The sequence below is a fragment of the Octopus bimaculoides genome, chromosome 13, assembly GCF_046866305.1.
Source record: "Octopus bimaculoides isolate indiv1 chromosome 13, ASM4686630v1, whole genome shotgun sequence".
In the NCBI taxonomy this organism is placed as follows: domain Eukaryota; kingdom Metazoa; phylum Mollusca; class Cephalopoda; order Octopoda; family Octopodidae; genus Octopus; species Octopus bimaculoides.
In genome coordinates this window covers 18,897,700-18,924,487 of record NC_142940.1, presented here as the reverse complement: position 1 = coordinate 18,924,487, position 26,788 = coordinate 18,897,700, and the positions used below count along the sequence as shown (strand labels likewise).

The window sequence follows — 26,788 nt, the reverse complement described above, 5'->3', positions numbered from 1 at the left end:
ATATATATATATATATGGGTTAGCATCAAACAGGTTAATAAATGGTTACTCCTGCTGTCTGTCTGTCTCTCTCTCTCTCTCTCTATATATATATATATATATATATATATAGAGAGAGAGAGAGAGAGAGAGAGAGAGAGAGAGAGACAGACAGACAGACAGACAGACAAACAGACAGACAGACAGACAGCAGTAGTAGTAACCATTTATTAACCTGTTTGATGCTAACCCACCTGACACCATTTTTCATTCTACAATACAAATTTCCTGTTTAATGTCAGCTAAATAAAAACCTATCAAAATTCTAGGTTAAAAGTTCTTCATTGTTTTCAAAATTAACTAATAAAACACAGTGTATTTCAACAGAATTATTGTAACAAAAAAGTTATAGATGGGAAAATATAAGCTCATTAGCTATAAAAGCAGTTATGTCCCTTACATCTACGACAGCTGTGGCTGCTAATCACTTACCTCCTCCCCCCAAATCGCTAGCCTTGTGCCAAAATTTGGAACCAATATTAAAGGCTGGTTTAAATGCTTAAGACTTAAAGGTTAACTATTGATTACTTTTAATTAGTTTTAAATAGTTAGAATACTTCGATACATTTCTATTTAGGCTAATCTGATGATTCAAGGAAGATTAGAACAATAAGATTACTAACAGTTAAAAGTTCAGTTACTGAAAATATGGGAATGGAAATGTGTGCGGGGTGGTGGGGGAGAAACGAAGTGTAAGTATTTAATAGAGGTTTCAAATTTTGGCACAAAGCCAGCAATTTTAGGGGTTGGGGTAAGTCGATTACATCGATCCCAGTGCTCAACTGGTACTTATTTTATCAACCCTGAAAGAATGAAAGACAAAGATGACCCTACCGAAATTTGAACTCAGAATGTAAGGAAGGATAAAATGCCTCTAAGCATTTTTGCCTGGCATGCTAATGATTCTGCCAGCTTACTGCCTTAAACTAAATACATATTAGCAGAACCTTTTACACAAACATCGATGTCACCCACAATTCTAGACTTCCCATTGAAACTATTAAGGTACAAAGGTGAGTTGCTAAGAATAAACATTAGAGAAGAAAAAACTTGGATTGTTACCTGAGTGATAACACCTTTATCACTATATTCTGAATTGAGACCTTCAGAGAAATATTTCACATAAGCCTTAAAACAAAAAACAAGAATAAAAATAAGCAACACAGAATGGGAGTTTCAGAATAACAAAAAAAAAAAAAGAAGCCTCTAAGATCAGTGTTCACCTAACAGAGAATTTGAATACATTAGAACCTACTTCTTCAGTTAAACATCTAGTGAAGGCACATGGCTCAGTGGTTAGAGCATCGAACTTACGATCGTGAGGTTGTGAGTTCCAATCCCGGATCGGGCTGCATGTTGTGTTCTTGAGCAAGACACTTTATTTCACGTTGCTCCAGTTCACTCAGCTGTAGAAATGAGTTGCGACATCACAGGTGCCAAGCTGTATCGGCCCCTTTGCCTTTCCCTTGGATAACACTGGCAGCGTGGAGAGGGGAAGCCGGTATGCAGGGGCAACTGCTAGTCTTCCATAAACAACCTTGCTCAGACTTGTGCCTGGGAAGGTAACTTTCTAGGCGCAATCCCAGGGTCAGTCATGACCAAAGGGGGTCTCAGTTAGACATCTACACATTAAAATAATATAACAGAAGAAAACCATAGTAGTTTAAGTCTGCAAGTAGAGTGCCAAATATGGAATACGATAACTTAAGCCAGCACATATGGATACTGAAGCTTACTTAACTGTGCAATTACCTTACGGGCATGCACACAGCCTCACCAAAGCAAATACTGTGTCTCACAGATTGGCATTACTCTTCAATAATAAAAATTCTTACAGCACTTAACAGTTATTAGCTCAGCTGAAACCTAATAGCACTGTGGCTATATTCACACTCATATTCTACAGCATATCAAAATAAAAGCATGAAGTTGCTCACCAACCTACTGCAAACTGTAGCCCACAGACATATTCTCAGCTCTGTCTGCCTTTTCTACCACTACCATAATGGCCTATGCTCCTCAGAGTTGGTTGGTCAGCAACTCCTGATTCACACTTCTCCTCTCATTATATACAGTGTGTTTGATGATGTCTGGCTCTAAACTGACTCTTACAATCAGGCTACCCATTTAGAACTTTGGCCTTCTGGAATTTCATAACTCCACGTATCTTTTTCCTGCATCAATTTGATATTATGCAAGTGAAATGTTGAAGGCACCAATCACACCAATCCATGAAAGCCATGGTTGCAGCCCACTCCTTGAGTATACACCAATCAAAATAAATAAGGAAACTAGAAAAACAATATCTAATCACTAGGATAAAAGCAGCAATTATTTTTGAACAAAAATGGCGACTGTGGGTTTCAGCTCCATCTAAGGTTGGAGTAAATTGGACAGCATGCTCTAGGTTTCTGCGTATATAATAAAACAGCCAACAGAAGAACTTTAATACAGCTACGCAAACTGATAGAATTTGCAACTGAATTTCTATCAGATCACATATCCTGGTTTTAAAAGGATTCACAGGGTGTAGTCCTAGAAACTCCTTAAAAAAAACAATAAAAATTAAAAGATACAGTTATGGCTGAACCACCTTTGATCAGAGATCTGCATGATCAGGGTAATTAGAAGCATCAGAGGATCAAAAAGCAATGAAAAGGAACGTTTGAAATGTCTTCAATGAACATTATTGCTTTAAAGAACAAAGAAATGAAACAGTTAATGAAACGTCTACAAACAGCAAACACAGTTCTGAAGTTGTGTGTTTATTTAACCCTTTCATTACTGTATTTATTTTGACATGCTCAGTATATCTTTCAATTACTTTAAATATAACAAAGAATTTAGTAAAATTATGTAGTTATCATTCATCTAGGGTTAAGAACATAAATTGTGACTAAGGTTCAGTGGAAGATTTTAATTCAAAAATTATGAAAACAAGACATTTGTAATCAGAGCCAGGGCCAGTTTCAGCCAGGTTGGTATCAAAAGGGTTAAATATAAAAAGCTTACCAACCTTGCAAGCAGAATAAGCTGTTAAAAAGGGGCAGATCATATCTCCAGAGGCAGATCCTACATTGATGATCACACCACCGCCTTTTTCAACCATATTAGGCAAGACAATACTTGTCATCTGAAAATAATGAGATAAGATGTTTAACTCTTTAGCATTTAGATTACTCTTCCAAATATAAAGCTTACTCATTGATATTGCTTTGAAATAATCATGCGTTACCTTGTATCTGTGAGATTTCAATGATGCCATTGTTTATTCTTATGACATTGTAGGGTAGTTGTGAGAGGCTGGATCTGTCCGGTTTGAACATAAAACAGGTAGAACGTTTTTCCCAAATTTTAAGCCCCAAAAATTACGGAGTTCCTTATACACATTAAAATACAGTAATATTGCTTAGGTAGTAGCTATGTCAATATCGGAAGTTGACATTAAGCAACCGTTTTAAAGAAGTGAACCATATCTATAAAGCAATATTATTTATTCTTAATAAAAATCTAAAATGAAGACCCTATTATGTATCTGAGGTCAAATTATTCATGCATCCCAAGAATGGAACTAATTTGCATGGCCGTTTTTTGCGTGAAAAGTGAATACACATACACACAGGTCTATTTTGTATAATAGATATTACAGTAAGGACTCACCATTGTCATAGAGATCACATTGATCCAAATCAAATCAAGAAGAGCCTGGAAAAAAAAAAAAGAAAATATGTTAAAAAATATAATTAATACACACATACATACTTATAGACAAATATCCAAGACTGGTTTTCTTATCTTTGTCGTTACTGTCAATATATCAGTGTATAATAATAATAAACATAATAATAAACATAATAATTATGGATTCTGATATAGACAGATGGCCAGTAATTTTGAGGGAAGGTTGGGTTCGATACCATCAACCCCAATAATTGGCTGGTACTTTATTTGACTGACCCCCACCACAGGGACAAAAGGCAAAGGATTTGAAATCAAAACAAAGAGCCTGCAAAATGTACTTAAAAGCCCTTTTTTCCAATGCTCTAAGGAGTCTGCTAAAACCACAGCTTTTCATGATAACAACAATAATAATCCTTTCTACGAAATTTGGGGGAGGGGGTAACTCGATTACATGAACCAATACACAACTGGTACTTATTTTATCGACCCCAAAAGGATGAAAGCAAAGTCGACCTTGGAGGAATTTCAACTCAGAATGCAGTAACAGGCGAAATACCGCTAAGCATTTCATTCTGCATGCTAACGATTCTGCCAGCTCACCACCTTAATAACAATAATAATCCTTTCTAGTATAGGCACAAGGCCTGAAATTTGGAGGAGGAGACAAGTCAATTACATCGATCCCAGAGTCCAACAGGTACTTATTTTTATTGACCTCGAAAGGATGAAAGGCAAAGTCAACCTTTGCGGAATTTGAACTCAGAACGTAAAGACAGACAAAATATCACTCAGCATTTTGCCCAGTATGCTAACACTTCTGCCAGCTCACCACCTTCATAATAATGGTTTCAAATTTTGGAGCAAGCTCCCGCACTCAAAGGACAAGTTCAATTACATCAACTCCAGTACTGGACAAGTATTTTATTTAATCAAGCCCAAAAAGTAAAGCAAAGTTGACCTGAACAGTATTTGAACTTGAAGCCTAAAAAGCTGGAACAGATGCCGCTATGCAATTTGACTGCAGCATTAATGATTCTGCCAGAATATTTCTTAACATGGGCAAGAAGGCTTTTATTCACCTTCAGTGAAAAATGGGTATTTAAACAGTTTGGCCTTTACCAAACAAAGATGAATGACTGCAGGGAAATGAAATGATTAGAAATAGGAATGAAAACAAAACTGAATCTCTAACCCAACAGAAGTTTACTGCTCTCACTAACAATAAAAACGTGAATAATACAAATAATAATAATGATAATAATAATAAAAATGATAACCTTTTCTCTGTCTGGAATGTCTAGAAGATATTCAGGGTATTGGTAAGAAACACCCACATTGTTCACTATGGGAGGAAAACAAATAAAATAAATTCAATTAGAGATCGTCACAAACATGTCAGGAGGCTGAGGATTGAATTTCAAAAAAATTAATCATAAAAGAAAGCATCTTAATGGAATTTTGAGAAATGCTAAAGTGTAGTTATGGTGTTGTATTACTGACCCAAAGATCACAGATTCAAAGTCAAAGACAAACTAATTCATTCCAACTTCATCCTAACTAAACCTAAAATACACTGATGCCATACCATTATCATTCAGCAGCACACTACATGTTCTAGCAATTAATGTAAAATATGCAGCTTTGTACAACCAAACAACCTAATGTAGAACTAAGAAAATAATGTAAAAAATTCACTGGAAAAGGTATAAAAGCTTCCACAGAAAATTAATTAAAAAATAATCTTTAACTTGAAATGTTTGCTCAACAGCTTATTCAATCAGGTTAATTAGGTAAGACTTGAAATCACAATCAAAACTAATTTTATAATAAATTTTTACTCTGTTTTTTGTACTGAAACTTCTACCAGTAAATGTAGTTTAACTGTTCTTTTATTAATCTTAAAATTTCTTTACAATAAGGTCCCGGGTTCAGTCCCACTGCAGGGCATCTTGGGCAAGTGTCTTCTACTACAGCCTCGGGCCGACCAAAGCCTTGTGAGTGGATTTGGTAGACGGAAACTGAAAGAAGCCTGTCGTATATATGTATATGTAAATGTATGTATGTGTGTGTATATGTTTGTCTGTCTGTGTTTGTCCCCCCCAACTTCGCTTGACAATCGATGCTGGTGTGTTTACATCCCCGTAACTTAGCGGTTTGGCAAAAAGAGACCAATAGAATAAGTACTAGGCTTACAAAGAATAAGTCCTGGGGTTGATTTGCTTGACTAAAGGCGGTGCCCCAGCATGGCCGCAGTCAAATGATTGAAACAAGTAAAAGAGTAAGGAAAGAAAAATGAACATGTACAAAAATTATACATACATAAAATAAAATTATTTATTTACACAGAGCTTGTTATTTATATATTTCATTATCATCATCATCATTTAACATCCTTTGTCTATGCTGGCATGAGTTGGATGGTTTGACTGGGCTTGCACACTGGAAGGCTGCACCAGGCTCCAGTATGATTTGGCATGGTTTTCTAGGCCTGGATGCCCTTCCTAACGCCAACTATTCCGAGAGTGTAATGGGTGCTCTTACATGCCACCAGCACGGGTGCCATTTGCATGACACCATTATCTGCCACGACTGATTTTGCTCGGCTTGATGGGTCTTCTTCTCAAGCACAACATAATGCCAAAGGTCTTGGTCATTAGCATGAGTGGGACTGAACCCAGAACCATGTGGCTGGGAGGCAAACTTCTCACCATACAGCCATTCCTGCACTTAGATGCTCTTCCTATCACTAAACAGTTTGCCATATGAGCTGGGTGCCTTTTATCATACCATCAACACTAGAAAGGCCACTGATTTGTAAAAATCCTCATGATTACTAAGGAATCCTAATTATTTGGCCTGAACTCAAGTCTCAAACAAACATCCTACCACTTTAATAGTAGGATGTTCTAGTGAGAGTAATGAAAGAAAAAAAGTGACAATATTACCTAATGTAGAGATTTTCATATCCTTTAATACTGATTTTATTTCACCATAATTTAATCTTCTATCAGAAAAATCCATAGTAATTGTTTTGGTTTCAACTTTATAAGTAGTCTCTGTAATGTAAAAAATAAAAATACAATGAAATATAGAAATAGAAGAAATACAGAAAAATTAGTTTAATACCGTATGATAGCAATCTCCAGTCAATGCAAGGGGTTTCTAAGTGGTCACTTGAATAACTAGAAGTAGCAGCCAGATCTATCAGAAATCATGTCATAAATAGGAAAAAGATACAAAAGATAATGAAGCGCTTAGATATCCTTAAATTGATGAGATGGTTATGGCTAGATCACATTTACTCATAGGTTGTTCAATCATGCTCGGCCAGAAGTTACACAACAGCATGGTAATTCATATGACTGGCAACATTTAAAGAATTTATTTTTGAGACATGGTGGTAGATGTCACAAAACATATTGGAACACAAGAATGACCAGTACGACATGTACCAAAACAGATAGTAAGACTAATACTTCATAACCACTGATAGGAAAATTTTACACAAATTACAGAAGCGTTAAGGCCACTTCCCCTGATGAAGAGGATTGGCCTGTAAGAGCCCTGCGCTGGTGTCACTTAAAAAGCACTTGTGCCAGTGCCATGTAGAAGTGCTCGTGCTGGCTTCACGTTAAAAGCACCCAGCACACATTGTGAAGTGGTTGGTGTTAGGAAGGGCATCTGACCATAGAAACCAAGCCAGATCAGACTGGAAACTGGTGCAGCTCTCCAGCTTGTCAGCTCTGGTCAAACAATCCAACTCATGCCAGGATGGAAAATGAACGTTGGAGGAAGAGGAGGAGGACGACGACGACGACGATGACGACGAATTGATAAGGCCAGCATACAGCAAAAGTTGTTGCATTTGGACAAGACAATAATATATCAATGATAATTTAACAAGTACTGTTTCTGAGAGATATGAGGAGACTTTTATTAAACTCAACTAACTAGAAATTGCAGCCAAATCTCCCTCAAATACCACCCTGATGTCTGAAATAAAGAGAATACATACCAGACTATAAGGTCCTACACACCCTTAAAAAGACAGGAAGGAGGCAGCTCGAATACCTTTAATCATAAATCTCCTTGATCAGAGCTGATCTGGAGCTAAACAAAAACAACCATGGTGCGTGCATAAGCCAATGATAGTGCTTCCACGTGGTTGCCCATTCTGCTAGAAACAGCAGCCATATTACTTCAAATATTACTACCATCTTAGGAATAGATACATTGCATAATGTACCCATGGGTGCAACATGCCTGGAGAAATGACAGGATGGTCACTACTGGATAGTTTTCAATCAAATGTCTGTTCAATCAGTGGCTATCTTGGAGCTAAACAACTTTGCCTTGGACAACAACACAAAAGCTGTAGTCCAGTTTGAACTGAAGATAATGTAACCAGCAAACAGCAATTGGGCGTTGACAAGAAAAATACATTAGGACACTTGATCCAAAATGTTGGCTTTATATAATGGCTTACTGAGAAACTTTGAAACTTCTTCACAACCAATAGGTTTCTGATAATATTTGTAGAAAATTAAGATGGTGAGCTGGCAGAATCATTAGCACACTGGGCAAAATACTTAGCAGCTTTTCATCTGTCTTTTGTTCTGAGTTCAAATTCCACCAAGGTGAACTTAGCATTTTATCTTTTCAAAGTCGATCAAATAAGTACTGGTTGAGCACTGGGATTGATATAATCGACTAGCCTCCTCCCTTTAACTTGCTGGCCTTGCGCCAAAATTTGAAACTAATATTTGTAGAAAACAATTGTTGGTAGTTAAATTATCTCAGTAAGCACTTTGCCTCACACAAGTCACCAATGAGGAATAGCAAAGAGATAAAGGGAAGTCTTAGGATGAATTTAAAGCAGATAATTAAGAGATCAAATTGTTAATCATGGCATAGGAGTGGGTGTGTGGTAAGTCACTTGCTTACCAACCATATGGTTCCGGGTTCAGTCCCACTGCATGGCACCTTGGGCAAGTGTCTTCTACTATAGTCTCGGGCCAACCAAAGCCTTGTGAGTGGATTTGGTAGACGGAAACTGAAAGAAGCCCATCGTATATATATATGTGTGTGTGTGTGTGTCCCCAACATCGCTTGACAACCAGTGCTGGTGTGTTTACGTCCCCGTAACTTAGCGGTTCGACAAAAGAGAACGACAGAATAAGTACTAGGCTTACAAAGAATAAGTCATGGAGTTAATTTGCTCGACTAAAGGCGGTGTTCCAGCATGGCCACAGTCAAATGACTGAAACAAGTAAAAGAGTAAAGAGTATGCACTGGGAAAGAATTTCTTGGTAGGCTTAACCACATAAGTTTACTAGTTACTATTTTATCTTCCTCAGTCAATATGCAAAAGCTACAACAAATACTGCTGACATAGTTAATAATAATGACAACCAAGATTGAAAACAGAAGGAACAGAAGATATTAGCTTTTACTTAGTTCAGATAAGAACAACATTAAGTTTGTATATTACTTACAAAATACATTTTAAATAACATTTAAAAAGATATATTTACCAATTTCTTTGGCAACAGCAGCTAGTTTTTCTGGACTTCTACTTATTAAAACAATGTTCAAACCCTTTGATGCCAACTGTTAAGGAAGAAATAATAAAATATAAAAACTTACAAAATCCATTCTTTAATTACATGATAAATAATTATAAATGTGATGAGTGCAATGAAGATAAAATATTGTAAGAAACAATGGCAGCATAATTACTAAGATTAACAAAAACTAAAATTAAGACAAACTAATGCCATTCCAGACCAATGATGGCACACCTGTAACACACCTACAGGTTTTTAGGTGATACATGAAAAACTTTTTAATGAAATTCCTATGCAAAAATACACAATAAATAGTTGTATGTGTACATGTGATACTTCAATAACAGAATTATTAAAGAAATTAAAATTTCAACACATTGAACTAAAAAAAGAAAATTAGCATCACTGTACTACATGCAGCCTCAGTAGTTTGGTTGAGGAGGTCAGGTACCAGGTTCAATCCATCAGCAAGGTACTTTGGGCTAATCTTTTCAACTGTAGTCTTAGGTTACCCAAAGTGTAGTGAGCGGAATTTAGTAAGTAGAAACTCTGTACATAAGTGTGTGTGTGTGTATGTTTAGTATAAGCTGTGTGCACTTATATCTTTGTCTTGTAACTTAGCAGTTCGATAGAAATGAAAATTGAGATTCATATAATTGATTTTGAAGATTGTGTGCCAGGATAGCCATACCTCAATGACCTGACTGACTACATACAGAATTTTAAAAATATAAACTTTCTTTTTAAATAAAATGAATCAAAACTTAACAATGAAAAAAAACTCATCCAAAAAATAAATTATTTTATTAACCTAGATATAAATAATTTAAAGCAAATTATTATTCCAAACTTTAAACATCTGAGATGAACTATTATTAAAAGGATTATACCTTTTAGAGAATTAACCATATTTTGGAAGATAAATATTCATGAGTATTTCATTTGATTATCTTTGAGTTAGTGGAATCATTGAGAAAATATTAGAATAAAGTTTGGTTTGAGAGCTAAATTTATATTTTAAAAGTGCTCTCAATACCTTTCTGTTATTTTAACCAGTGCTTCTCAAACTAACTGATGTGGCATAGCGGCAGTCATCTTTTTTTTTTTTTTTTTTTCAAATGTGCCAGGGACCGGTAATATTTTTTAGTAATATCAATTTGTACCGGAAACAATATATATAATGAATACAATAAAAGTTGACAATTTTCTTTTTATCTTATATTCATTTTGTAAACAAATAATACAATATTACATGTGCATTTTATGTTTTTTTTCATTCTTGGAAACTCGCCATGTACCAGCAGCTGGTGCCGGCTCACGGACCGGCACCAGTCCATGGACCACCACTTCGAGTAGCACTAATTTAAGCAACCATCAGGTTCTTAATGTACCTGGCAGTCCAAATATTTACTATAGAAATAAATAAGACATAACTACTCATCCCAGTAAAGTAGAATTTGAATGTACATTAGGCGTTTCAAATTATATTAATAAAACAGACAATTTAGGTCACTAACATATGCAGACGGCAGGCAAGAGGAATTAACTTAAGGCAGAGTTATGTCCCATGAATGATTTTTTTTTTTTTTTCATACAAACATGAATTGCATAAGTTTTCTTCGTTCGATTCATAATTATCAGGAAAAAAAAAGGTAATAGTGTGTATGTAAAAATACCCAGAACACCTCACCTTTTGAAAATCAATGTAAAGCTATGTGTAAGTAGCAGTTGCAAAATAACTAAGATACACTATATGAAGGTAAAGTCTTCACTGGTAAATCCCAACGGAAATCAAATTGTTTATCATATTCACAATCATACATACAAATATATGCACACACATATACATACAAATAGCCAGACACATGCACACACACACACACAAAGCCAATACAAAATATGGAAGACATTCAGTCCAATATTTCTTATTTCTTTATTGCCCACAAGGGGCCAAACATAGGAGACAAACAAGGGGATTAAGTTGATTACATCGACCCCAGTGCGTAACTGGTACTTAATTTATCGACCCCGAAAGGATGAAAGGCAAAGTCAACCTTGGCAGAATTTGAACTCAGAACGTAACGGCAGATGAAATACTGCTAAGCATTTCGCCCGGCGTGCTAACGTTTCTGGCAGCTCGCCGCCTTTCAGTCCAATGTTTCTGCCATTCCACTAATCCTCCATCTGAGATCGGTAGTTGTTTTAATCAACGTCTAACCTTTTATCATTAAACTAGCCATATCTGACCCAAATATTCTTGTTATATGTCCAAACCAGCCAGATCTGGCCTTTCACAACTACCTAACAATGTCATTCTGAAAATAAACAATCATGCCATTGAAGTCTCAAAGCTATGAGATATTATGTAAGATTAATTGAAAACAACGTCATTAAATAAGCATTATATTTGACAAAGTAATCTAAATGCTTAAAGAGTTAAAGGGTGAAAAGCAAAATGGACCCTAGCAAGACTTGAACTCAGAGCACAGTATCAAAGAAGTACCATAAGGCATCGTATCTGACACTCTAACAACTCTACCAAACGGCTGTGTATGTATGTATATGTATGTGTGCATACATATACACAAACATACACAAATGTTCTGTTACTTCTTAGATTATCTTTTCCATTAATTATACAGTGAAGTATCTAGATAAACTAAACATATCGAGTTTCACCATTGTATACTCTCCGTCTGAAATGTAGAGTCATGAAATATTTCAATTACTGAGGAAAGTGGAGGGAAAATAAAACTATTATCTTATGATTTCTCTTAACAACCAAACAATGTTGTTTGCATTAGAATACAAGTCTATCAGACAGATAACATTGCTATCATGTTACTTGTAGTTATTGATCATTTCCCTTGTTACTTGGCCAAACAGGAACTACCAGAGCTTTTTTTTTTTTTTTTTTTTTTTTCTTTTACAGCAGGTTAGGGGAAGTAAAGGCTTACTCAACTAATAAACTATTTTATACAGATTCTTTCAGGTACCTGTGATGAGTGAATTATAAACTTCACATGTTGTGCTAAAATGAAGATCTAGCCGATCGAAAACACATTCTTTTACTTTATTTCAGGCATTTTACTGTGGCCATGCTGGAGCACCACCTTAAAGGGTTTTTAGTTAAAAAAATCAACCCCAGAACTTACTTTTTGCAAGCCTAGTACTTATTCTATCAGTCTCTTTTGCCAAACAATCGTTATGAAAACATTAGCCTCGTTAAAGGTATGATGTTATATTATTATAATAGGCAAAAGAATCTCAATTTAATGGTCAGATGTTCGTCTTTATGCTAGCTTCACTTGTTCTTTTAAGTAATGCACAGAACTAACAGATGATTTGTAGATTGCAAAAATGTTAGCAAACATCACTGTTTCTAATAAGCAGAAATGACGACACCAGAATCTGTAGCTGAACTACAGACAGTGATGTCAAACTTTAGTAACTGTAGTACAATGCAGTTGTCTAAAGATTCTAATGTGCATGCGCACACATTCAAAACATTCGTAAATTTATCTTTATAACGTCCACAATTCATTATATCCATTAAACTTGAGATCCATCAATGTGATGCACGCAACCAATGGAATCCCTCTTCCACAAATACACACACACACACACACACACACACACACACACACACACACACACACACACACACACACACACACACACCATTCTAAATCAGACTGGAACATGGAGCAGCTCTCCAGCTTACCAGTTTCAGTGAAACTGTTTAACCCATTCAAGCATGGAAAGTAGATGCTAAATTATGATGATAATACATACATACATACATACATACATATATATAAAGGTAACACCATATGTATTTAGTCTAAAAGAAACTCAACATACCAACATTAATGAAAACAAAAACAGCATGCATCATGACACAATGAGAAAAAGGGTGGAAGTAAAACAAAATGGTATTTAGTTGATAGAGTAAAACGTATATACTTACTTCTTCTGCATAGGCTTTACCAATTCCATCTGTTGATCCAGTCACGACTAAAACAAACAGAAAATAAATAGGTTATTGTTTTTAAAAAACACAGAAAGCATTTGTTGATAGTTCGATTCCTATTGAAGGAATAAGAAACAATGGTAATCCAAAGACACAGTTTTGTGGATGCTTGCCAACCATATGGCTTCAGGTTCAGGTCCACTGTACAGCACCTTGGCTGTCTTCTACAGAGCCCCGGACTGGCAAATGCTTTATAAGTGAAACTGCAAGGCAGAAATTGTATGAAAGCCTATTATATATATTAACAGGCCTCCACACATAATATATATATATATATATATATATGCACAAATAAATAACAAACTGCTAAGTTATGGGAACGAAAACACACCAACAGCAGTGTGTTGGCAGGATGATGGTGGTGATGGTAGGACAAACACAGACACAAAACACACACAGCTATATACGATGAGCTTCGTTCAGTTTCCATCTACCAAATCCACTCACAAGGCTTTGGTTGGCCCAAGGCTATAGTAGAAGATACATGTTGAGAAACAAGCTTCTTACCACACAGCCATACCTGCACCTAACCCTACATTGTACAGACACATGTAATATACATATGCACGTATGTGTATGTGTTCGCCAGAGTGAAACGACGATATGATGTTTACATTCTCTGTTAACATTATGAGGAGTCATTCAGTGCTTTCAAAGCATGAAAAATCCCTCACCTGAAAAACAATTAAATGCTGGAGATAGAGTAATGCTGCCTTTAATAAGTCCCTAAAAAAGGAAATATTAAAATAATCCAACAAAATAAACTGATCTATACAGAGTCTTATATTAAATATTCTTCAAAAATTACATATTTTTTCAATGCAGTGAACTGACAAAGTCCATATCTAAGGCAGGCATTTTGTTGCTGCCAGAGCCAAGCAACAGAAATTCTAAAGGAAGTATATATATATATATATAAAACATATTTAGCACTGTTGATGTTATTCAGCCAGTGACTGCTTCTGGTTGTTATACAACCTCTCATTTAGATTTAAAAAAAAAAAAAATATTTATATTTCATTATAATTTTAAGTAAAACAGCAACTTAATATTGATTTCAAATTTTGGCACAAGGCCAGCAATTTCAGGGCAGGGGATAAGTCAATTAATCTGACCCCAGTGCTCAACTGGTACTTATTTTATTGCTTCTAAAAGGATGAAAGGCAAAGTCAATCTCAGCAAAATTTGAACTCAGAACAAAGAAACAAACGAAATACAGCAAAACATTTTGCCCAGCATTCTACTAGCTCACCACCTTACAGTAACTTAATATTGATTTCAAATTTTGGCACAAAGCCAGCAATTTTGGGGGAGGGGATAAGTCAATTACATTGACCCCAATCCTCTACTGGTACTAATTTTATCAACCCTGAAAGGATGAACCTCAGTGGAATTTGAACTCAGAACGTAAAGAAAGGCAAAATGCCTAGCGTCATTTTGCCTGGCATGCTAATGATTCTGCCAGCTCGCCCCCTTTTATAATATTGAGTTATTTTACTAAATCTGACCAAATCCTTTGTTTTTAAAATTAATTGAAATACATAGGTGTCTTATCAGAAACATGATTCCAAAAGTGGTAAATATAAAGATCTTAGATCTAAGAAAATCAATTTGAAATTTGTCAAGGGAATTATTGTCTACTCCCTTACACAACTTATATAAGTAATCTAAATTTGACAATACATTTTTCTGTTGCTCATAATCTAGCTGAAATTATAAATGCAACAGCCTACTAGAAAAAAAAAAAACAATTATTTATTGTATTGTTTGATATATCTGGCAGGAAACTAATATCTTAAGAAGCTTACTGCAAATAACCTATGGTTTATACACTGATAAGCCTCTCTAAAAGGCTTTTAACATATCTAATTATGTTACACTTAATTCCGCTCTAATTTTTGATAAAAGAATTTAAAAACTATTGAAGTAAAATACAATTTCACCAAAGTTATTAACTTAAAGCATATAAATTTAAAATTCTTTTTTGTTGTATTTTTTAGTGTTAATGTATCAACAGTAGCTTAGTTTGTTACTTAATGACTATTCTAATTAGAAAAAATAAAGTCTGCCATGTTTTCATAGTCCTGATGTTTCTAGAAATAATTTAACTTTGTTAGGTAATGGATGTTGTACAAAGCTCAAATATGTCCCACTATACGAGAGGGTACCGAAAAGTTCTTGGCTTAAAGGGTTTTGCAAAAGGCCTGGTTGGAGGCCCAACCTTCCAAGTTCTTTTACTGAGTTTAGAAAAACTGAAAGACCACTGCAATAAATACGTGAATCTGCAAGGGGATTATGTTGGATAAAATCATAATTAACTGATCCTCCTGTGTTTTCTTTTACCCAAAATCAGAAACTTTTCAGCACTCTTTTGTACATAAACAGATAATGCATTGGAGCTGTTGTCTATTGAACTGCATAAAGTAGGCCAACAGTGGGATAAAATGCAATGTCAGAGCTGACTGGCAGATACTGAACTCGGTCATTTATCAACAAAATTAATTACCGCTCAATATATTACCATCCATGCTACCCTTACCACCCCAATCCTCTAACAAACTTTCAGGTTACATATTTGGGAGGATCATGATTAGTTGTCATAAGTTGTGTTCATGCAATATCTTGCAAGAAGCTCTCCAATTTTATGTTTCCCAAGTACAGCATAGAATCTGAATTTGCTAGTCTCATACAAAACAATAAACTTGTCCTATATTTCATTCTAAATTGAAAAATGTTGATATAATAAACCACATGGCAATGAAAAAAATTAGTGATCTGACCATTAACATATACATGTATATAATCAACCTGTACATCTATTACCATTTTACTTTCCTTTATCTAAGCGAAACTTCATTTCGTGAATTTATTTTATGAAAAAAAAACTACATTATTGATACTGTAGTGTCACTGGACTGGCTCCTGTGCAGGTGGCACGTAAAATACACCATTCTGAGCTTGGTCGTTGCCAGTACCACCTGACTGGCCTTCATGCCGGGGCACGTAAAAGCACCCACTACACTCTCGGAATGGTTGGCATTAGGAAGGGCATCCAGCTGTAGAAACTCTGCCAAATCAGATTGGAGCCTGGTTAGCCATCTGGTTTCACCAGTCCTCAGTCAAATCATCCAACCCATGCTAGCATGGAAAGCGGACATTAAATGATGAAGAACGTACTCCATCAATTAGTATAGGTGCTGGCATAGCTGTGTGGTTAAGAAATTTGCTCCCCAACTATGAAGTCTTGGCTTAAGAAGTACGTTAAATTCATCATTGTATTCACAGCCACTGACAGCACCACATACATGGCTTGTACAACTCTAACAAGCCACTCCTAGATTCATAACTTGCTTAGAGACCACCAGATAACAGAGTGGGGAACTCTGTCAAAAGCTTTCTCCAGGTTGACGAGGCTAAGTACAATGGCTTACTTCTGGCCAAGTACTTTTCCTGAGGCTGTCTCACTAGCAAGATGACATCTGTGGTACTCTTCCTAGATACAAAACCAAACTGCATCTCATCTAGTTGAATTCTATTCCTAATCAACTGAGCTATAACCATCTCAGTAGCTTTCATGACTTGGTCTAGCAGTTTAATATCTCTGTAGTTGTTTCTATTTAAGGCATCACCTTTACCTTTGTAGCAGCAAACTATAATACTACTACACCAGCCACTGGGGATGGTGCCTTCCTGAATAACCGGATTAACTATAAAGGTGACTAAGCTGTATCCTACACCACCAGAAATTTTAATCATCTCGGCAGTGATTCCTAATGGCTTAGGGGTTTTCCCTATGAATGTATGTGTGTGTGATTGTGATGTGTTTGCCCCACCACCACTGCTTAACAACTAGTTATTTTAATTATATTCCCACGACTAAGCAATTCAGTAAAAGCAACCGATAGAATCAGTATCAGACTTAACAAATAAGCACTGGGGATCGATTTGTTTGTCTAAACCCTCCTAGGTAGTGCCCCAATTGACTGAAACAAATAAAAGAGAAAATATGCAGACAGAATCGTTAGAGTGTCCAAACAGTATTTTCTATGTTCAAATCTTACTGATGCCAATTTTGCCCTTCATTCTCCTGGAGTCATTAAATTAAAACACCAGTTAAGTAGTGGCATCGATTGAATAGTCTTGTAAGGCATTGTAGTGACGCCTGAATAGCAGACGACATTTCCAGAAAGCTTATCCACGCATGCGCAGGGACTAGTTCCGGAAGGAATACAGGAAGAGTCTCATGCGCCTGCGTAGTCATCGACATCCAAGCTTTCGCACCCTTTTTCATTCTCTTTCTCGCTGGCCGGCGAAGAGCCTAGACATCGTCGCAGCTCTCTCCAACATTCCAACTCTGGAGCTACACAAACAACCATGCAACTTCATTGACGGCGTCTCAGTAACCAAAGGGCGAAGTGCTGCCGAATTCTATTGTAATAAATATTGTTGTGTTGATAGTTCAGAATCTGCGTTCCGTTGTTTCTTCAAGAAATTTAATGTACGGAAGCGGAGTACACCTAATGGTGTATAACCACTTCCCTACAATTAGTGACCCCGACGTGATTCAGTTAAACCATTTCCCTACAATTGGTGACCCCGATGTGATTCGGTATAACCAATTTCCTACAATTGGTGACCCCCGACGTGATTCTGTTCAACCAATTTCCTACAATAGGTGACCCCGACATGATTCAGTATAACCAATTCCCTACAATTGGTGACCCCGAATCAAGAATAACTGCAGCCAAAAATCTGAACTACCGACCGATAATACTACAAGAGCCGTCGCCTGTCTCTCAACATGCTCATCACAAATAGAGAATGCACACATTCACTCGCATCAGCTTATTCCACAGCTGCAGGCCAATTGTAGGAAATTGGTTGAACCGAATCACGTCGGGGGTCACCAATTTCCTACAATTGGTGACCCCGACGTGATTCGGTTCAACCAATTCCCTACAATTGGTGACCCCGACATGATTCAGTATAACTAATTCCCTACAATTGGTGACCCCGAATCAAGAACAACTGCAGCCAAAAATCTGAACTACCGACCGATAATACTACAAGAGCCGTCGCCTGTCTCTCAACATGCTCATCACAAATAGAGAATGCACACATTCACTCGCATCAGCTTATTCCACAGCTGCAGGCCAATTGTAGGAAATTGGTTGAACCGAATCACGTCGGGGGTCACCAATTTCCTACAATTGGTGACCCCGACGTGATTCGGTTCAACCAATTCCCTACAATTGGTGACCCCGAATCAAGAACAACTGCAGCCAAAAATCTGAACTACCAACCGATAATACTACACGAGCCGTCGCCTGTCTCTCAACATGCTCGTCACAAATAGAGAATGCGCACACTCACTCGCATCAGCTTATTCCACAGCTGCAGGACTTTCTCTTGGTCATCACACGGTACTTTGTAAATTGGTACCCCGAGCTAAAAGATCTACAGACCTCGTTTCAACAGCCATTGAATTTGTATGCTTCACAACTTCAGGATTGCCACTATATTCTCATCCATCACAAGTGAAAAGCTAAGTAAATTTTCCTACGTTAAAGTTTTTCATTTTGTCAATGACTTCCAGATTCTATAACCAAAGACTTCTTTGCGGCTGAGACCTTTGTGGTTTTTCACACAAAAAACTTCACGGTTATTTCATCCTAACAACTTTTTGAGCAGTTTCCTACATGTTTCACGAGACGTCAATTCATTCTTACACAGCGTCCTCTACTTGCTGAAAATAGCAGTAAAATGCACAGTTACATTTCAGTGAGTACATAACATTTTTTGATGCTTACTTGTTCCCAGTTCAGCATTTTTCGTCACCTCTCCGTTTCTCTCAGCCGGAGAATGGAAGAGTTCTGGCTTATCTTCATTTGCACGGGATCTTTTGGTCATTTTCGCTCACAGCTCCGAATTCATGACAGCATTTTCAAGCAATGCCACTCAACGGTATCTTTCAAATAGACGCCCTGTCACAACCACCACACACACCACCGTCAACAACATAACCACCACACACATACAGAACACAGCTACAGCCAGTTCCAGCGCAGACGTTTTCACCACCAATGTACTGTCTACCATTGTCATCGCCAGCAACACCAACATCAACAAGCGCGGTTTTATCTCGACCCTGTTAGAGTGGATGTTTCCACTCACGATCAACAGACCAGAACTAACCAGCCAGAATATTCCGTACCAGGTAACACAGGTCCCAGCATTGACGCTCAACTACAACTCTGCTCCTTGACCACAACTTCCTGCGTATGAACATTCTATTCTCCTTGTGTAACTTTAATATGAACTGGTTTTTCTCTACAGACACTTTTACTATGTTCTGTGTTTTCTCTCACACACTTGTACACTCATATTTTCTTTCCTTTCAGGAAAAAACAAAAAAAATCACTTTTACATCGTGTGATTCCAGTTTCCTGGACAGTTGTCATCACGGTTGTTTTGTCATTGTCAATTCTTCTGTACATTGCATGCATGTATCTCACAATTGTACATCACTTTCTTTGATTTTTCTTTATATATATTTCTGCCACATCTTGTGGGTGCTTTCGGTAGCCATCTTGCCTCAGGCGCCACTCCAAATTTCTATTTTCATGCTTGCAGCACTCGAGGGGGAGCCATGTAGTGACGCCTTAATAGCAGACGACATTTCCGGAAAGCTTATCCACGCATGCGCAGGGACTAGTTCCGGATGGAATACAGGAACAGGCGTATGCGTAGTCATCGACATCCAAGCTTTCGCGCCCTTTTTCATTCTCTTTCTCGCTGGCCGACGAAGAGCCTAGACGTCGTCGCAGCTCTCTCCAACAACCCAACTCTGGAGCTACACAAATAACCACGCAACTTCATTGACAGCGTCTCAGTAACCAAAGGGCGAAGTACTGCCGAATTCTATTGTAATAAATATTGTTGTGTTGATAGTTCAGAATCTGCGTTCCGTTGTTTCTTCAAGAAATTTAATGTACGGAAGCGGAGTACACATAATGGCGTATAACCACTTCCCTACAGCATCATAAATCGATAAAGAAAATTTTCAAAACACTGAAATAGGTAGGATATAAACTCAGGTAACTGAATATTGCAGATATGACAATATAGTTAAGACGTTTGCTTCTCAACCACATGGGAAAGTGTTTTCTGCAGCTCTGAATAAATTATACCTTATGAGTGAATTTAGCAGACAGAAATTGTACAACGTCTGTCATATATACATTCGTAAGAATGTATATGCATGCATGCGTGAACGCACGTGTGTGTGTGTGTGAATGTTTACATTCTGCACTTTACAGAATGTAAACACACGAAATTTGTTGACAATTCCCTGTCAAAATACTGAGCGATAGCTCTGTACTTTCAAAGAGGTATGGAATTTTTTTTTTAATCCATTACGTAGGTAACAGGCAAATGGTTAACCATAGCAGGGGTATCTAGCAGTAAAATGCCTTATACTTTCAACAAACCCAAGCTAGCATAGAAAAAAAAAAAGCAATCTCATGTGTTGTCCACCCTATCCGCAATCATGATATTTATTTTGGTACATGGGTAGTCATAGTCAAACAAGGGGGTAGCCGGAATTTTGAACATGAATTACGCATGCGCATATCTGAAAACTAAATCGGACCTTCAATTAATATTTTTTTAAAAACCCTCTGATTTGGACCGTTATCTTTGAAATTCTTGCATATTTAGTAGAAATAGGGGAAGAGGGCAGCCGAAGACAATTAAATAGACAACCATAGTGTTTTACTAATACGTACTTTTCCTATCGCAGTCCGGAGAAGAAAAAAAGGATATTCGACATTAAGACAGAAAAAGAATGATTAAAATCCTTTTTAAAAGTCACAAATCTATATAGGAAGGGAAACATACAATTATATCGAACACCTGATTTGTTCTTTATTTTATAAACCACAGAAAGGTGAAATGCAAAACAGATTTCAGTGGAGTTTGAACTCAGAACGAAAACAGCATGGTTCATATAATTATAACAATCTACAGTTTTTTTTAATATATATATAATTTGTAATTTAGTCGGGTGGTTAGCAATTTCGAGAGGTGAGAGATTAATCGATTAAATTGATCCCAATATTTGACTAACGCTTTCTTACATTGAGTCCCGAGGTGTAACAGGCAAGATTTGGACTTAATGCGTAAAGAGCAGTAACTATGTACCGCAAAGCATTTTGACCCGACGCCCCAGGAATTGTATTAATCCACTGCCGTTCTTTTATAAAATAATAATTGTTTCAAATTTTGATACAGGGCAAGCAATTGTAGGAGGGAAAGTGGTTAGTCGATGACATCAATTCTATTTTATCGACCTCGAAAGGATGAAAGGCAAAGTTGACTTCGGCTGGATTTGAACTCAGAAATGCTGCTAAGCATACAGTCGGACACGCTAACGAGTCTGCCAACATGTTTGTTAGCCACAGGTGCTTAAAGACAACAACGGGGAGGCTCCTAAGACAGGACATAACACAGTGAAAGGTTTACATCAATATCTCATTAATAATAATAATAATGAGGAGGAGGATTTGAAATTTTGGCACAAAGCCAGCAGGGTTCGGGGGAAGGAACGAGTCCATAATATCGACCCCAGTGTTCAACTTGTCCTTATTTTATCGAAATAAAGCAGAGTGGTCCCCAACGCGCAGTCGCGCGTCCGCGCTAGCTAGCCGTGAGTAGTCGATCCTACAAGTGCGCGCGTATGCAAATTAGTAAATAATTTTTTTTTTAAACAAAGTAAATAATTTTGGGGACCACTCTGCTTTAGTAGTACCTAATAATAATAATAAGAGAGATCACAAAAAACGCATTAACAAACCTGCCCAGTTCCCAATGGACTTCAACCGACGCAACCAACCGGCGTGTTTGGAAAACAAAGGCTGTGTAACAGCCAAAAGTAAAGACGTCATTACACGACATACTACTACACTGTAGACAATGAAACCAAAACAAGAAAAGTATTCGTTAGTAACGCCTAGGAAGCCCCTAATGGTGCTGGTAAATTCCTCATGCATCGTTTCTTTTTCCTCCTTTGAAGTTCTGTTTGGTTCGGCGAAGTTATTGTTATGACAGAAAGCATAACATGGAAGGCGGTAAATAGCGCCACTTAGCGGCGAGTGAGAAAAACATAAGAATAACAGCGGAGAGAATTACGAAGATATTATGTGAGCTCTCTCTCTCTCTCTTTGTCTCTCTCTCTCTCTCTTTGTCTCTCTCTCTCTCTCTTTGTCTCTCTCTCTCTCTCTTTGTCTCTCTCTCTCTCTTTGTCTCTCTCTCTCTCTTGCGTACATGTACACATTCATCAATAATTGACAGAAATCACAGTGACTCAAGGGCCGAGAGGTTCGCGTAATGGTACTTATCAAACTGGCTTGAAATTTATATATAGAGAGTGAGAGAGGTACATAGATAAATAAAGATAAACGTGTGCGTGCTTATATGGGCATATACAGTATATACATGTATGTGTAGATAGAAAGATAGGTAGATGTATATGTATATATACGTATGTGAGTGTATGTATACACACATACACACACATATATATATATATATATATATATATATATATATATATATGGTCATCTTCAAGTTTAGGGGGATAAAAAAAATAAATAAAAATATTCAAGGGAAATAACTGAACGACTTACCAGTATTATCCGTTTTCTTCTAGCTGTTTATAAATAAATCACACCCTAACCCTAACGTCAATCAAATCACGTGTGTGATTTATTTATAAACAGAGATGAACGGAGAATACTGGTAAGACGTTCAGTTACTTCCCTTGAATTTTTTTTTTTTTTTATTCCCCTAAACTTGAAGATTACCTATATATATATATATATGTGGGCAAATGTGTATCTACATACTTACACAAGTGTGTCCCTCCCCCCCCCCCCCCACATAATTTTCAGAAAAGTGACAAGTTTTTTTAATGAAATCTTCTACAAATACCTTTCGGGTTGTAAAAGTTTCGATTGCATTGAAATTTATTGCGGAAAAATATTGATTGGCACGCACACTTACAGACTGACACATATCACATTTTTTTTTCTGAATTTGAAGTTTCATTTTGTACATATATTTGATGTGCCGGTACGTATTTGTGTGAACCCATAATTTCTTCTTTTTTTCGTTTTTTCTTTCTATATTAAATTCCGATAATATTGTAATTTACACCATTTGAATAGTATCTGTAGAAAAAAATCTCAGCAAAAAAATATTCATTTTTCTGAAAGTTATAAAGACACAAATCCCACTTGTGTGAATTGTCCGAAACTCCTCACCTCGACCCTCGGGGAAATATTTTTGCAACAAATTCCGGTGTAATCAGAATCTACAAAATCTGAAGCATATTTTTTGGAAATTTCACTCAGAGGTATTCAGTTTTCTGAAAGTTGGTGGCAAGGAAACGCATTTGTGTAGGCGTGCCTACATACATGTGTGTGTGTGTGTGTGTGTGTGTGTGTGTGTATGTGTGTGTGTGTGTGTGTGTGTGTCCTCGTGCCCTTTTAGTGTTAAGTACTGATAGAAAAAAACAGTACTCAATACCATAGTAGTGATTAATGATTTATTTTGGTCGAGTCAGTGTTTTGGTGTTCTGCGTTTCACCTGTAGGTCCACAGGATCTTCAGGTAAGTAGTGACTTGTAACTTGCCCTTTACGGCCTTTGAGCCACTTTGTAACTTCTATCGATGAAATAAAGTGTGTGTGTGTGTGTAAGGAAATATATACACACATGTTTATCTCTCCTCCTCTATGTATGTGTGTTAGATAGATAGATAGATAGATAGATAGATAGATAGATAGATAGATAGATAGATAGATAGATTGGTCAATTTAGTGAAGAAAGTAGAATAAGATACTAGAGAGTAATAAGAGTAAACATGCTCCTTGCATGCATTTGTCGGTTTTAAGGACAATCCATGCCTCTGCATTGTTTAAATCCGTAGTTCTCAACCGAAGCCCATGTAAGAATTTGTTGTTAAAATTTATGCGCAATAAATTTTAAAAATTGCTAAAATATTTTGTGTATTGCAGAAGTATAATTAATTTATGCGCAATAAATTACTTATACTTCTGCAGTACACAAAATATTTTAGCAATTTTTTAATGCTATTCCTAATAATATCTAATTATGGAAATACAATAGGATTTTTTAAACATTGAATGGCTATGAGGGTCCAACTGAGTATAATAGGAGTCAAAGGGGACCATGGGTAAAAAAAATGGGCGAGATGAGCTGGTTTAAATCAATTGATTTGTTAGAATTATCTCCCTTGCTTGTTACTAGATTTAGGCACCTTTAACTTGTTCTTTTGTTGTTTTACTTTTTATTCTCATGTATAACTTCAGTTAACCGAAGTTTTCGAGTATACACCATAATTAGATTTTATCGTATTTCAGTATGGTATCGACTAACTCTCTTCCTTCAAAATTGCAAGCCTTGTGTTTAAATCAGCAGCCAATATTCACTTTACATCGTAAGCGAGTATTACCTACGAACATTTCCAGAACATTGTCTTATACGAAGCTGAACTCTAATCCTTACGGCACCAAATCAGGAGTACATCTGTTCAAAAATTGCAACCATGGCACCAGTTGAAAAACAATAAAACATTTAGTAATGCCGGGATTTATACATGATAATATGGTGGGAGGGGATGGTGCAAAATTAGATCCGGGGTAAAATGAGTAACTCCTGATTTCTCATTTTTTCCTCCCAAGCTTTTTGAAATCATTACATTGCAAATATTTCATCATTATTTTGTAATATCACATCATCTTTAGCTAGCAAAAACTGGTCAGCATAGTTGTTCTTATTGAAGTTGAGAGAGTCCAAAACAGCCAGGTGACAGGTACTATTTTTCCAGGAAATTTTTCTTCAACTTTGATCCGATTGTAATCGAGGTAGCTAATCAAATATCTGGAAAATTTTTGGTGTTTAACAATCGATTTTCTTTACTCTGTTGGATTTCAAGTCATTTTTGCCCCAACACTAATGTGGGATTTTCAAGTTTCAAAATGATGTTTAAAATGGGGTAAAATGAGTAATGTGTAATTTCAATAATTTCTTCTCTTTAACTAAATGGAGCGTAAATATATCAGGACGAAAGCCACTCCAGCAGATCGTGAAGAAGTTATAGAGAACATTTTATGTTAAGGTTTTTTTTATTTAGTTGAGTTTCATTAATTTCATATGATGTGCCATTTTCCCAAGGTCCTCTTTTATTTGATCGAGATAATTTCAATTTTTGCTGCATTTCTGATTATTTTTATGTCTAAGGATGGACATTGATGTTTTCAAATGTCTAAGGATGGACATTGATGTTTTCAAATGTCTAAGGATGGACATTGATGTTTTCAAATGTAGTTCTGGAGAACTGAAGAAGCAAATTTACCTTATTTTGCCTTACTCATTTTGCCCCGGCTAAATCTGTCTTTTGTATGCTCAAAGAGAACGGAAACAATTCTTTTGAAAGAGTGCTATGAGTATGTTACAGTATTTTTAAAGCATATAGGGAAGATCATTTATTTAGCTGATACAGTTTTGTAAGGTTGTGAACATATGTATAACATATATTTTTTCTCAAAATCAAAAATTTAGTGAAATCTCTTCGTTGTGAAATTTATGAAATTATTGATGATATTGATTTGACTGAGACCTCAAGTTTCTGCCAATAACAATTTTTTTAACTGGTAAAGTCTTCAACAATAAACTGATTTTACAAAATCAGTTTCTTGACTTAAGAAGGGAATAATGGTGGTTAGTCAAAGAGTTACTCTTTTACTTGTTTCAGTCATTTGACTGCAGCCATGCTGGAGCACTGCCTTTAGTCGAGCAAATCGACCCCAGGACTTATTATTTGTAAGCCTAGTACTTATTCTATTGGTCTGTTTTGCCGAACCGCTAAGTTACGGGGACGTAAACACACCAGCATTGGTTGTCAAGCGATGTTGGGGGTACAAACACAGACACACATACATATATATATATATATATATATATATATATATATATATATATATATATATATACATATAGACGATGGGCTTCTTTCAATTTCTACTAAATCCACTCACAAGGCTTTGGTCGGCCCTAGGCTGTAGTAGAAGACACTTGCCCAAAGTGCCATGCAGTGGGAATGAACCAGGAACCATGTGGTTGGTAAGCAAACTACTTACCACACAGCCACTCCTATAATATTCTATGTTGAAAGTCATAGAGAGGGAAATAGACAAAGGGTCGAAAGTAAAAGGACAAAGAAGACGAGAGAGGGAGAGGGGAGGAGAGGAATGGAGAGAGAGAGAGAGAGGAACATGTTCGTGAAGATAAGAAAGAGGTATGGAAAGAGAAGAAGGGATAAAAGATTAATATTATAAAGCGGGTGAGGGAATAGAGAGTTTCAGTGTTGTATTTAATAGGGGAGGA

At 36.5% G+C, this 26,788-nt stretch overlaps 1 protein-coding gene across 1 annotated transcript in view; it reads right to left on the bottom strand.

Annotated features, from left to right (window-relative positions):
• The window catches only part of LOC106880401 (very-long-chain 3-oxoacyl-CoA reductase-B), a 42,480-nt gene extending 19,997 nt beyond the window's left edge, over window positions 1-22,483 (bottom strand). The window contains exons 1-8 of the mRNA XM_014930320.3: window positions 22,175-22,483; window positions 13,258-13,304; window positions 9,255-9,330; window positions 6,666-6,776; window positions 4,998-5,062; window positions 3,700-3,744; window positions 3,056-3,172; window positions 1,102-1,167 (exon numbers count right to left, since the gene is read on the bottom strand). Coding sequence (XP_014785806.1) covers window positions 1,102-1,167; window positions 3,056-3,172; window positions 3,700-3,744; window positions 4,998-5,062; window positions 6,666-6,776; window positions 9,255-9,330; window positions 13,258-13,304; window positions 22,175-22,370 — 723 coding nt within the window. The 5' untranslated portion in view covers window positions 22,371-22,483. The remainder of the gene's footprint in view (window positions 1-1,101; window positions 1,168-3,055; window positions 3,173-3,699; window positions 3,745-4,997; window positions 5,063-6,665; window positions 6,777-9,254; window positions 9,331-13,257; window positions 13,305-22,174) is intronic.
• Window positions 22,484-26,788: the final 4,305 nt, after the last annotated feature.